Below are 13550 nucleotides of genomic sequence, written 5' to 3' on the forward strand. Positions count from 1 at the left end.
GACATTGTGCTTGTATATTTTTAAAAACTTCAGATTATAAGAAAATTTTAAGGGAAAATGTGTAAATATGGGGGAAACTTTTTATTTACAGGTTGCCTAGAAATATTTAATACTTAGTATGGTAAATATTCAGTCTTTTCTAAGGGAAACCAAGTTTTACGACTGTACGTATATTGTTTGGCACAGAAACATTTTAAGCCGAGATGTTGGACACTTTCAACAATTTGTTATTTCATGCATACATATGATTTGTAGAACAGACAAAGAAGAGAAAAAACATAAAAACTCTATGTAGAAAATAGAACTTTATCACTACAATTTACAGAATATTCCAAGAGATATCATTGGTCGTTTTATTATTTTGAAAATATTACTTATTTAAACAACTAAAAAAAACATTAAAGTCTGATATAATCTTCAACATTGGAAAGGATAAATTATTGAAGAAATATGTCAAACAGAAATTCCATCTCAATGCCACTGATACCATTATGCTGTTGAACAAGTGTTACATGAGGTATTGAACATCGCACATAATTAAACACTTAGGTTTTGACATTGTAGCTAAACCAGTTGTTCAAGGCCACTAAAATACTGAAAGAGGATTAAGATTATCAACAGTGCGGAGTTACAAAAAGAACTACAAAAGCCCTTCTAACTCAGAACTGGAAATGGTGATTCCACTCAAAAGAATGTCACAACCACTAAGAGTTTTCAGTAATTCACGACACAAAACAAGATATCCACCTCTAATTTTTTATCTTCTCTATGACATGAATCCGATGGTGACACAGTACATATCTGGGATTTGTATGACAGTGTGATATTTATTACTGTTACGTTTCTGAACTTACCCTGTAAGGAGTTCATGTATGTGATGTATACTAGCTGAATTTCATCACTTCAGAGAGGTGAGATGACTTTTAGATTTTACACCGTGCATTACTATGTTTTGTTAACACCACATCTGATTAACACACATACCCTAGTATTTAAAATTCATCTGTTTTAACTGAATGAAGTGCCGGAAAATTCAGGTATGAGTAATGGATATTAAATGCTAAAAAGTTGAAACAATTTTAGTTGATAACTGTTCTATGGATTATGAAATTGTTCCTCTTTACTATAAACTTATAATAAATCTATGGCTCCAGTTTCTAAAATAGCTACGTTCCCCGCAGTGTTCAGTGACTATTAAGTTAGAATATATTTCTTTCAGTGATTTGCAACAAGATTTGGAGGAGTAGAGAACCTCAGAAAAAGAAGTGGTCCACGAACATCTGGCTTATGTACAGTAGGTGCATTGGTACTTCATCACAGTAAACTTAAAATATGTTCATTTTGGGGTTTCTAAGCAATGTCTGGAGAGCTGGCCTACTGGGTGATAATACCATTTAAAAACACCTGTCTTACACAATACACAGCCAGGAAAAGGTAGAACAGAGTTGTCAACGCCAAAGGAAAAGCTTTGCTCAAGAAAAGAAACTTTTCATCTTAACCCATGGTGCAATTGGTATTGAGATCGTTAAAATTCACTTGAGGTATGATCGCTTAATGGGGGATTAGATTCAGACAGACACAAAGACCAACACACAGGAAGAGTCTGTAAGTCTCTGCACCACCCAACATGAGATGGAGAAACAAACCAGATGGAAAATAAACACTTTCTCAGCACTGATAATCGTTGAGTATGCACGACTGTTTTATCCAATAGGAAGTTTCACCAAAATGATGACAGAATCTATATGAACGAGGCAAGGCTGCCACTTAGGAAAATTACAAGAGTGTTTATACATAAGCTTTGTTTGAATTCATTTTTATGTAGTAGACTAGACCAGTCAGGAAGTAGATGAAAAAAAATCTCTGACAGTTGAGAAATTTAGTCAGGAACTTACCAGGAAGGATAGCGTTGAGATAAATTCTCTTTCAGCCTTTTCAAAGTTTGCATAAGTTTATAAAAAGAGATAATTTTCCTTTGATCTGAAGAGATTCTTTGCACAAGTGCAGTGTACAACATACTATATACATAGGGGACTTCCCTGTGTACATATACATATGCATACACTAGCCATATGCCTTTTTTAACATATACACAGCTTTAACTCAAAGAAAGTGAGTTAGCAACACAGAAATCATTACAAGACAATCCAAGTGCTGAAAACAAGGGACATCGATCATTGAAAGGGCTAGTTCACCTCTCACGTTGCCCAGGACTAAGACTGTAACTCCTCTTGTCAGTTTCTCATTCATTGCCACACTGATTGTCATAGAGAATCTTTGTGCTTTTGCATAATGCCCATACTGGATGTAACATATATTCACATACAACATCGGACAGTTTAAATAAGCATGCTGGAACACAGGCAGGACCATACAGCCATGCACAAAATATTCTGAATATGCGTTTCCATACTGACTGTAACAACAACATGCATCACTATCATATTTGGTCCTGAACAGCAAGAATGTACAGCTGAAGCAATCATCGCTAGTTTCACTTGCAGGAGTTTCTTGAGAGAAGAACACCCAATAGAGAAACAAAACAGAATGAATGAAACAAACAAAAAAATCCCCCAAAACCAAAAAAAAAAAAAAAAAATTCCTCCCACACATTAACACTGACAATCTGGCCATTTTCCTCGTTCCGCACGATGCAGGTCTTCTCACAGAATTCTGAACTGAACTGTTTATAAGAGACACATTAGTGTCTCAGAGCTTTTCCTAACCATTGGAAAAGCTCATCTTGATAAAGCATTTTCCAGCGTACATTGGCTTCGACAGTTTCCACAGCTCTTGAGAAAGAGGCAGCAGCGACGCCATCATAGTTCTTCATAAAGTTCTTCAGCTGGAAATAGAAATTTTAAAATGGTAAATATACAGCATAAGGAATACGGTTAAGTAACTTCGTATGGGGCAGGTGGTTACCGGACTTTTTGTGGTGGTCATTTCATAATGCATGCAAATGTCAGATCAGGATGTAGTACACCTGAAACTAACAGCATCGTACTTCAACTGTTTCAATAAAAAATAAAATTTAAAAATGGTAAACATGCATGCCTTGAAACGAACTCATGTCCAACACCTGTAAACAAGAATCTATTTGAAACAAAGTGCCACACTCATGATAGAAGGAATATTTAATACGTGAAGTGAGCTTAGTAATAAAATGCAATAAAACAGATTGTGTCCATTAGGTGTAATGTAATTTCTTTTGGAACTTAAAGGAAAAAAAAGGAGTAGACATTGCAGTTTAAATAGCTCCCAATCCAGCTTCTGGTTTCATAAATAAATATTAAAAACAGACATATTTAATTTGCTTTCATAATAGATCGATGGGATTATGGTAAAGATTAGTTCTAACTACAAAGTATATCTAATGTACTAAATAGCCTTAAAAACCGAATGTAAGGATTAAAGTTAACTTTCTGTGTGTAGAGAGAAAATTATCCATCTTCTCAAAAATAGGTAGTGTGAGTTTTTGACACTATCTTTAATGGCAAAGGAATATCAAAATTAGTGGGTGGTGGAAAAAAAGTAATGGTGCTATGAAAACCGGATGATTGATGACACTCCAATCACCTGAGTAACTAGATTTAGAAGGACTCAAGGAGCAATGTGGATTCATCTCGCTAGAGAATTTCAGCATTTAATTAAAATAAGGTATCATTTTTAAGTGTTTTGTCATAATTATTATGGATATAAGATTTTCTTGAGAGAGTCCATATACCCTGGGAAAGCTCAGGGATTTTATTTCAAGATGAAATACTTTTTTCTCTCTGTTTGCTATGTCTTAAGAAACTGGCAACCAACCAAAGATGGAAATGCTAACAGAACAATGTGAAAAATCAACTTGCAACACAGAAACGTTATATTGTGTAATTAGTGTGGGATGTGATTCATCACATGGTGGGTGTCACATGGAGGATAGACCAGGAGAGAAATGTCATCAAGAATGACTCGGGGACAGGGAGGAGATGTGGGGAGGGGGTCAATCATGCCTTTCTGAATTCATTTAGAAATTGATTCATGGGGAGCTTGGGTTATTTATGACAGTATTACTTTGTTTACATGACACCAATGGGCTTTTCAAACTTTATCCTCTACTTTCCTACAAAGCCTAGTGCCTGTGGCATTAGCAATGGATAACTGTATCTCAGAACCGTATCCTGCATAAGACTTTGAAATCACTGTGCTTTTACATCAAGCATGCAAAATATTCAGCATATAACAAAGGTTTACCAGCGCTTTCCTTAAAACTGATCTGACATCTGACCAAATTTGCACAGAGGAAAGAAGATGAAGCGAAGGGACTGGAATTTACTGAATATCTTCACTATTCCCTGCACCATGCCACACACATACACCTGTGACACGTACACGTGGATAAAAGGGAAGTCTTTTGATTCATATTTGATTCATATTTTTAAACTTTAATGGATTAATCCACTAATTCATCTGTATTTATATATTTATGTTCAGATGCATTCAGTCTGCATCCCTAAAGCAACAAATATTACATTTTGATCTATGTTTTCAATTTGGTGTTTTATTACAAAAACATGTACATTATAGTGTACACTTGCACACTACATGTATACATTAGAGTGCTACTGTTTACATAATACATGTCAATCAGGGAAGAAGTCACATCTACCCTTTTAAACTATGTTCTGCATTATTACATATTTTCCTAGGCAGTCTCTAAATATGCTACATTCTGATAAATGACACTTTGGCAACTCTGACTCTGGAGAGTCTGCCCTTGGCCTCTTGATGAGATTTCAAGCCAGCCTGAACACATGACGTCAATCTCCTAAGTCTTCCTCAAAGGCAAGCGGTGGGATTGAACATGAATGTGTTACCGACACAGAGACAGCAGGTCAGACTATCCTGCAAGAAGCTCGCCATGGAAAATGTCACTGGTGAGTCTCCAGGGATTCATTTCTTAAATCATGACTCAAGTGCACGAAGCACCTGCCTTGCGAGCGCAGAGAGCCTGGGGTGACTCATGCATCTTAGGCGCGGCTTATTCATCAGAACACATCTGCCCGCTTTCTGTGGTTGGCGTCAATTGATCTTACGCCATATTCCTCCACGACTCTTCTGGCAAATGCGTGGTCAGAGCAGCCGTCTGACTGGTCCTAGGGCGTGATCGCAGCACCTTCCAGACCCCTGGCTCATTTTAGAGGGCACAGAGTAAATGGAAGGCATTTGGCATTCCAGTTTGCTTATTTCTGCAGCTCTTGGGTAAATTTTCTGCTACTATTAGTTTTTTTTTTAATATTATTGTGTTTTCTAAATATTTGTTCCATCTTACGTTCCCAAAATGTTGCAAGTTAAGACATTTTTATAAAATAACATTTAGTAAAATGTCAGAGTTACTTGTGCTCCCTGTTCTTAGCATAAAATTTCTAGACACGTTTGTTAATTCTCTCTATTAAGAAACATTTTACCATTTGGGGAAAAAAATCTTTTAATTTAGGCCACCCTAGACCCCAAACATCACAAAATAATTTGTAGAGTAAATTGCAAAACGTAATATACTCTTAGTAACTATATAAATGAACTGGATTAGCTACTGCCCTCTTATGAGGTTTATATTTTTCAACATTAACACTGCAAATGGGATGTCTGTGGTGCACGGGGTCTATGTTCTTTTCCAACAGTGTTGCACATAAGGTTCAAGAGGCAGAAAAATGAGTGCTCAAGAGGACTGCTGGATGGATATGAGCATGGAAAAACAGCAAGGACCTCTGAGGTTCCATGAGGTTGCACTTCCACTAGACTAAAATTAAGGAAATAATGTACTATCTCATAGAGAAATACTGTTCAAACTGTTAGAGCTGTGTAATTAGGAATAAACTGCCGGTTTCAGGTACTAGGATGCAGTTTTGAGGAAGGGACCAAAGAACAATGTAAGTGTCTCTACTGAATGCCCCTCCAGCTGACGGGGATCATTAAAATCTCAAATTAGTTTTCAGAAGTCATAAAAATGCTGATTCCCTTCTGATCTATAAACTTTGAAAATAGGAATATGCCAATATCCAAAGGGAGCACGTTGGTTCTTCTGTTTACGAGGCTCGTTGGTCAGGGGAAAATGAGCCTGGAATATCCCCAGCCCCTTTGTATTGATGGAAGAGGATTATCGGCAACACAAATTAAACCCCTGCCCCCAGCCAACAACAGTCGCCCACAAGCCTGCAGTCAATGATTAGATAATAAAAATATGGAAAAGCCTCAGGCAGCAGTTGGTTAACTGGAAAGTCGGTGCAAGCATCTGTGTCATGATGGAAATTCATCCCCCAGGCCACGGAGAGCCTGTACCCAGTTAGCTGCCTTGTTGATCATGGAATAAAAGCCACAGTTTGGTTTGAGTTTCAAATGAGTTTTCAAACCCCTTTCATGATAGGGGTATCTCGGAACATTTCAAATGACAATTAAATCAAGGGTAAAACATTAAATGTAGGTGGATAGTGAGGGTAGAGCTCAGTGGTAGAGTGCTTGCTTAGCAAACAGGAGGTCCTGGGTTCAATCCTCAGTACCTCTGTTAACAAGAACAACAACAAAACAAAACCAAACAAAAACAAAATTAAATATATAGATGAAAGATGTAAAAATAAATGGTCAGCATTTGACAAAATCAATTGAAATGTCCATTTAAAAGATGTTTTTCCATGGCCCTGGGTACTACCAAAGCAAGGAAAATACGAAAGACAAGGTTAGAGAACAGAAGAAGAGGCAGAGGAGAGAGGCAATGGGAAAGGAAGGTGGAGAAGGAAGGGAGCAGAAGGGAGGAGAGGGAGGAGGAGGGGAAAAAGGAGAGAGAAGAGATTGCTCACTTCCGCATTCACTTCAACAGCTGTACTGGTTGCAACTGAATGAGTCTTTCATTCCCAGATTATTGAACGTAAAATCAAAGAATTAAAACTACTTCATTAAAATACATAAAATCATTAATTTAATTGTTCTTTCTTTCTGCTTCCTAAGGATGTGAAAGAAGTCCTTCCCATTTAGCTTCCTTTATTTAAAAAAAAAATATATATAGAGAGAGAGAGAGAGAAAGAGACAGAGACAGAGAGAGACAGAGAGACAGAGAGACAGAGAAACATGTTCTGGGGCTTTCTGAATCAAATTCTTCAGGGTCGGGAACACACATGGCAAGGATAAAAACTGAATTTCAAATCATTACAATCAGAGACTTAGCTTAGCTTAGCTCCTGGGGTAAAAGGATCCAAGCTAGTGCATAGGGGATCATCATACAAAATTGGGCAATATTCGGAGATATTAAGGATGGTGCCAGGGTCGATGCTTCTGGGGGAATCCTGCTCAACGTGATTAGCTCTGCATCACAGCATCAGGCATTCTGTCAGTGAAAACTGAGGAAACAGTGGTTCTCAAGGCCAAATCTCAGCTCTATTTTATAATGGAGGTGAGCAGCAGACTAAAAACTGATAAATGTTTGAAGCCCAACTCATTTAAACCAGTCAAGTATTTTGCTCCTTCCTCCTCCCTACTCAATCCTCCCCATTGCAGACTCCTCTCTATCAGAGATGTGAATTCACGATCCCATAACTAGCTGGTTTACATTTCTAGAGAAATAAACCAGAAAAAAAAAAAAGAAAATGTTAGATGCTCTGCAAACTGGAAGCTAGTCCTTAAAAAAATGTTTCATTTCATCAGTGAAATTCACCTGTGATTGTATCAGGCAGAATTTTAAACACACTATTAATCTATGTTGCCAGATATACTTCCTCCCAAATGTATACATTTATTCCATTTAACAAACCAGATGGCCTGAAGCATTAATAGCATGCTCAGTCATCATTCTTTGTACCCAGTGGACCACAAAACAATGAGACTCAAGTTCTACACCTCACCATCAAACCTGGTCCTCTGTATTCAAACACTGAGTCATTGTGAAAGGATAGTCCTGTTGTTCCAAGGATCCTAACTGGGTTCACAGAATCAGCTGAAGAGCAGCTGATGGGATCAAAGATTTCTGGAGTCTGTTTGGCATCTCCCAGTTTGAGGATCATTATATTCAAACACCTCTCACATGTATTTAATGTTTCACATGTTGAAAATACCTTTGCAAATAATAAATGGAGTCAAATCTTTAACATGGATGTGTGTGTGTGTGCGTGTGTGCTCTTTAAGGAATGGGTGTGAATTTGCTGGAAAGAAATGGTGGAAGTAAATGGAATAACTTCATACATTTATAAAAGAATAGCACTAGAACTCATTTTAAAATATTTACCTCTTTCAGTTCACCTTCAGTATTAAGAAATTCTGTAACTCCACTGATAAGTTTGGAATTCATAAATAATGCTTCTCCATACCTTGAAAGATTACAAAAACATGTTAAAACAGGCAGTAATTTATGAAATACTACTACACAGATTTTTTTAGAATCCTTCTCAAGGGCTCCATTTGACCTGCCTTGTCTTAATGTCATGCAAAGTCTTTTCTCTAGGGAGTTAGGGATGTGCAAAGAGCTAAAAGAACTGTGGCTATAAGATGCCCTCAAGTGCATCATGATTTGGCTCACAGTGTTTCAAAGAGGTCTAAGTTGTAATAAATTTTAAAAAGGGAGCCATCTAAAATTAGATTTAGAAATTACTGTTATAGTTCCAATATAAGGCTTGAGGAAGAACTACTTTAAAACTTCTAACTTTAAAGCAACCTAGCTCACTGTAAGGAAGAAGGATCCTAAAAAAAGAAATAGGACTACAGGAAAAACTTAGGGTTTATCAGTAAGTCACACAGATCCTTTGGTCTTGCCAGTCAAAATCTACATTGGTGTTATCCTTTTTGCATTCCTAGAGACTGAGTCAAATTCCTCAAAAATGTTCCCAAAATATTAGTGTTTTTTTTTCATGTGAATACTCAAATAAAATATTGTGCATTCGAATTTCATAATCCTTGTACCACAAGCATAAGTAGCTGACTCATGACCTAAGACAAGGAATACTATGTATCTGTGAGTTGGAAAGATTTCTCGTTTCACTAATTTGTCTCTGCTGTGCCAAGAATAGCTGTCGCAGGCTATCATACTCTTTGAAATAAAAAAAGTGCACTGGACTAAACAGGAGATGAGATCAAGATGGCTGAGTGAACGACTCTGAACTCACCTCCTCCTATGAACACGTCCAAAATACAACTACATGAAGAACCTAAGAACAATTTATTAGTATTCACTGATGATGAAAAAAAACTCAACAAATTGGTATAGAGGGAACATACATAAACATAACAAAGGCCACATATGTCAAGCCCAGTGCTAACATCATACTTAATGGTGAAAACCTGAAAGCATTTCCTTTAAGATCAGGAACAAGACAAGGATAAGACACTCTAACCATCTTTACTCAACATAGTATTGGAAGTTCTAGCCACAGCAATCAGGTAAGAAAAAGAAATAAAAGGGATCCAAATTGGAAAGGAAGAAGTAAAACTTTCACTGTTTGCAGATGATATACTATAGAAAACCCTAAAGGCTCCACAAAATTTAAAAAAAAAAAAGATTAGAACTAATAAATGAATTCAGTAAAATTGAAGGATACAAAATTAATATACAGAAATCAGTTGCATTTCTATGCATTAATACTGAACTATCAGAAAGAGAGATCAAGAAAACAATCCCACTTAAAACTGCATCAAAAAGAATAAAACACTTAGGAATAAATTTAACCAAGGAACATGAAAGACCTGTACTCTGAAAACTATAAGACATTGATGAAAGAAGCCGAATAGAACACAATTAATTGGAAAGATACACTGTGCTTATATATCAGAAGAATTAATATTGTTAAAATGTGCATAGTACCTAGAGTAGTCTACAGATCCAATGTAATCCCTATCAAAGTACCAATGGCACTTTTTTTTTTACAGAATTAGAACAAGTAATCCTAAAATCTGTGTAAAACCACAAAAGATCCTGAATAGTCAAAGCAACGTGGAGAAGGAAGAACACCACTGGAGGTATCACACTCCCTGACTCCAAACTACCCCACAAAGATACAGAAATAAAAACACATGGTACAAATATTGTATGTTTTCAGTTCCACGGGGAATCTGAAAAACAAAGCAAACGAACACATTTAACAAAACAGAAACAGACTCACAGATAGAACTTGTGGTGGCCAGAGAGGAGGAGGGTGGAGTGATGGGTGAAACAGATGAAGGGGATTAAGAGGTACAGACACCAGTTATAAAATAGTCACAGGGATATAATGTACAGCACAGGGAGAAGTAGCATTTGAATGCCTAATTTTAGGGAGAGAACCAAAATAAACAAAGGCAAGGAATCATGAAGCAACGTGGTTTGTGCCGACCACTACGTGCATTTGGTATTAAGAGGGCATAAATTGTGAGGCTGGGGACAGCAGAATCAAGCAGCAGGGTTCAGAGGAGACCTTAGATTTTTCAGTGTGGTACAGAGCATTGAAAGTTTTATAGTAGAGAAATGTCAGTTTTGCTTTCTAGAGAAGTTCTTGGGACAAAGGGAAGAGGCTACTGTATGTGTGTGCATGCACATCTGTCTGTGTGTCCGTGTGTGAGTGGGGCAGATGCAATTATAGAGGCAGAAGGCAGAATGCTATTGTTAAGAATATTGGCAAGAGGTAAGAACCTGCACTAGGGCAGTTGCAGCAGCAAAGAGAGGAAGCCTTCAAGAAACACTTAGAAATTATTAAACTGATAAGACCTCAAGCCTAACTGTTACATATGGCAAGAGAAAGGAGGAGCCATATGTTGATTTCCAGGTGTCTGGCTTGTGCAATTGGTGAATGGTCATATATTTACTGAGAAAAGGAAGGTAAGAGGAAAATGACGGGTTTGGCTTTGCAGATACACTCCAGTAGGAGACCTCAACAGGCAACTGTCTATCATAGGGTGAAGCTTAGGTGAAATGTCTGAGTTAGAGATACAGTTATGAGAGATTGAAACCATGAGTAGATGGCAACTAAAACAAGGGAGAACCTGCAGGGCAGGAATTGAAGAGAACCTTGGACAGCTCCCCACAAACTTCAACGCTGAAGGACTGACAGAGGAGTAGAAGATGAAGACAATCCTATTTGCAAAGATAAGCACTGCCTTATCTGAAGATATGCTGAAACCTCCATCTTCCTACCTTTAAAATAAATACTTAAACTTTAGAGCAGTTTGAGGTTTACAGAAAAACTGAGCAGAAAGTAGAGTTCCCACATGCCTCTTCTCCCCTCCATAGATTTCCTCTTATTGTTAATGCTCAGTTAATTAAACAAAGGAGTCATTAGACTGAAGTGGTTCCATTGCTGTCTCAGTTTATCTACCCTTTGATTAGAGATCACGGACTCTCAGTGAAGCAAAACAGACACATCAGGAACCAAGCATTTTGGAGCAGGAACTATAAGCTATGCATGCATTACCCTGAACTCTGGGTGTTGGTAGGTGTTTGATGCTTTGAAGTAAAATGCTTGTATGTGTATATTATCTCCCCCTTGTGTCTGACTGTTCACTATACCAGGTGCATGACAGCAAAACAAGTTTTAACCTTCCAATCATTCCAATTTCTGAGCCGAAAATACAAAAATAAAGCCAATGTGCCTTCTAGGAATATCAGTGCTTTCTAACAATGAAATATCTATAGATTGAAATATATTTTAATATGAAATATCCATTCAAATTGAACTCTTTATATGAGGGCAACCAATAAAGGGATACTTTTTAAAAATAAAATGTATACACCAGTTTTTAAGAGACAGAACAGTAGGTATGCTAACTGTGTGGGGACATTTAAGTTTGAGAACATGCAGCATTTAATGCTCTATAATAAATTTAATTTTAAAATACCATAGATTATCAGAGTAATAAATTATCATTTATTATAATATATTTAAATACATAATGAAACATTTTCTAAAACTGAGGCTGAAGAATTCTCAACAAGGAAGATGTCTCAGAAAAAAAATCTACTGCAACTAGAATTATACAGTGACTCAAATATTTCTTCTCTATATCATGGTTTTATTTTAGGTATTTTATAATACGTATTTTTAAAAATTTTAAACAATTCTACAGAAGTAATTAAAGTTGTCTTATTATAATACTATTATATATGATTCATAGATCATTTTTTAACAACACATTCAGGATATAGGATTTTAATGATATGATTTCTTCAACCTCAGACAGTTTGACAGATTCTTCCAGGAAAGCTGCAATGCTAAACCTTTTCACTCTCCACATTTCCATATATAATTATGGTTATCAATCTTTAATAAATGAATAATGTTATAGAACTGTTAAATTAATTCTGAGTTTCTCAGGAGTAGCAACACCCATCCTGGCTGACTACTTCAAAATCTAATTTCTTGTCTGAATCTTGGTTCTAAGAGAAGAAGTTGGGCCTTTATTTCTCATATGTCACTTTTAATTTACTCACTCCAGTATGAATGATTGAACTCATATTTTTACCTGGTATTTAATATCTTCCATTTATCTCTGAAAAACTTCCAGGCAAGGTCTCGACCATGTGGATTTCGAGCTACATGGATTATCACATCAATTGCATCTTGATCCAGGACCACCTCAGAATTTAGTGATAGGTTCAGAAGCCTTTATAGATAGAATTACAGGGAATTGTTAGTCCAATAACAGACACTGTTTATGAAATTACCAAAAGTACATGGTTTAATTTATCACAGTCTTCAAAACATAGTCCAGTGTAAACTTTACTAATACAAATTTAGGCAACAGAACAATTTTGTGTTTATAAAAGAAAGATCAAACTCATAGTATTTTAACTAATATAGTAATTTAAGTCTGAAAAAATCTTGTGGGTGGAAAAATCCCAATTCTGATTTGATGATGCAAACTCATTTTTTAAATTCTTTTTAATAAATGCTTCTTTGTATAATGAAAGATAATCCTACATATATATGAAAAAAACCACAAAATAGTCAGAAGTGAAGGTAAGGTACACCTTTCAAATTAATTAGCTTTACTCAGGTTAACATAGCAGTCTTAGTTCTAGAAGGAGATATTTTCAAGTAACTAGCATATATTCAAGGAAATAAAACCAAGTGCAGAACAATTTGTTTAACAGAGGATGTTGCTACATTACAGAAATTTTAAAAATTAATTGACCCACCGATTTAATAAATTCCTGTCATCACTGCAAGTTAAGGCTTCCAATAATATTTTCTTTTCCGAAACCGCTGTGGTGGAGTGGAATTTCATCCAGATGAATTCCCAGACATCCTCATCGAGCAGTGAAACTCCTGTGCAGTAGACGATGTCTCTGACATTCAGTGGTATTCTAAAGAAGCAAGCCAGGGCAGTTTTCTGTTAATTAAAAGCTTCATAGTATTGAAAATAAAGACAGATGCTGCTTTGCTACAGTCAGTTTTTGAAAAGATGGTTTTGTTAATTCTATTTACCTGAAGAAGAATAATCTTACACAGTAACGATGTTCGAAAATATTGGTGACTGAAAAAAATAACGTATTTTATTTAAAGATAGTTCTGATTGCAGTTTTTCCACTCTAGAAGTTATTTTTAAACAAAATT

At 36.2% G+C, this 13550-nt stretch overlaps 1 protein-coding gene across 1 annotated transcript in view; it reads right to left on the bottom strand.

The window, feature by feature from the left end:
- Positions 1–291: 291 nt before the first annotated feature.
- Positions 292–13550, bottom strand: part of TRHDE (thyrotropin releasing hormone degrading enzyme) — a 331308-nt gene continuing 318049 nt past the window's right edge. The window contains exons 16-19 of the mRNA XM_072973927.1: positions 13133–13300; positions 12457–12597; positions 8258–8339; positions 292–2845 (exon numbers count right to left, since the gene is read on the bottom strand). Of these exons, the coding sequence (XP_072830028.1) occupies positions 2702–2845; positions 8258–8339; positions 12457–12597; positions 13133–13300 (535 nt within the window). The 3' untranslated portion in view covers positions 292–2701. The remainder of the gene's footprint in view (positions 2846–8257; positions 8340–12456; positions 12598–13132; positions 13301–13550) is intronic.

Source organism: Vicugna pacos, chromosome 12 (genome assembly GCF_048564905.1).
Source record: "Vicugna pacos chromosome 12, VicPac4, whole genome shotgun sequence".
NCBI classification, from domain to species: domain Eukaryota; kingdom Metazoa; phylum Chordata; class Mammalia; order Artiodactyla; family Camelidae; genus Vicugna; species Vicugna pacos.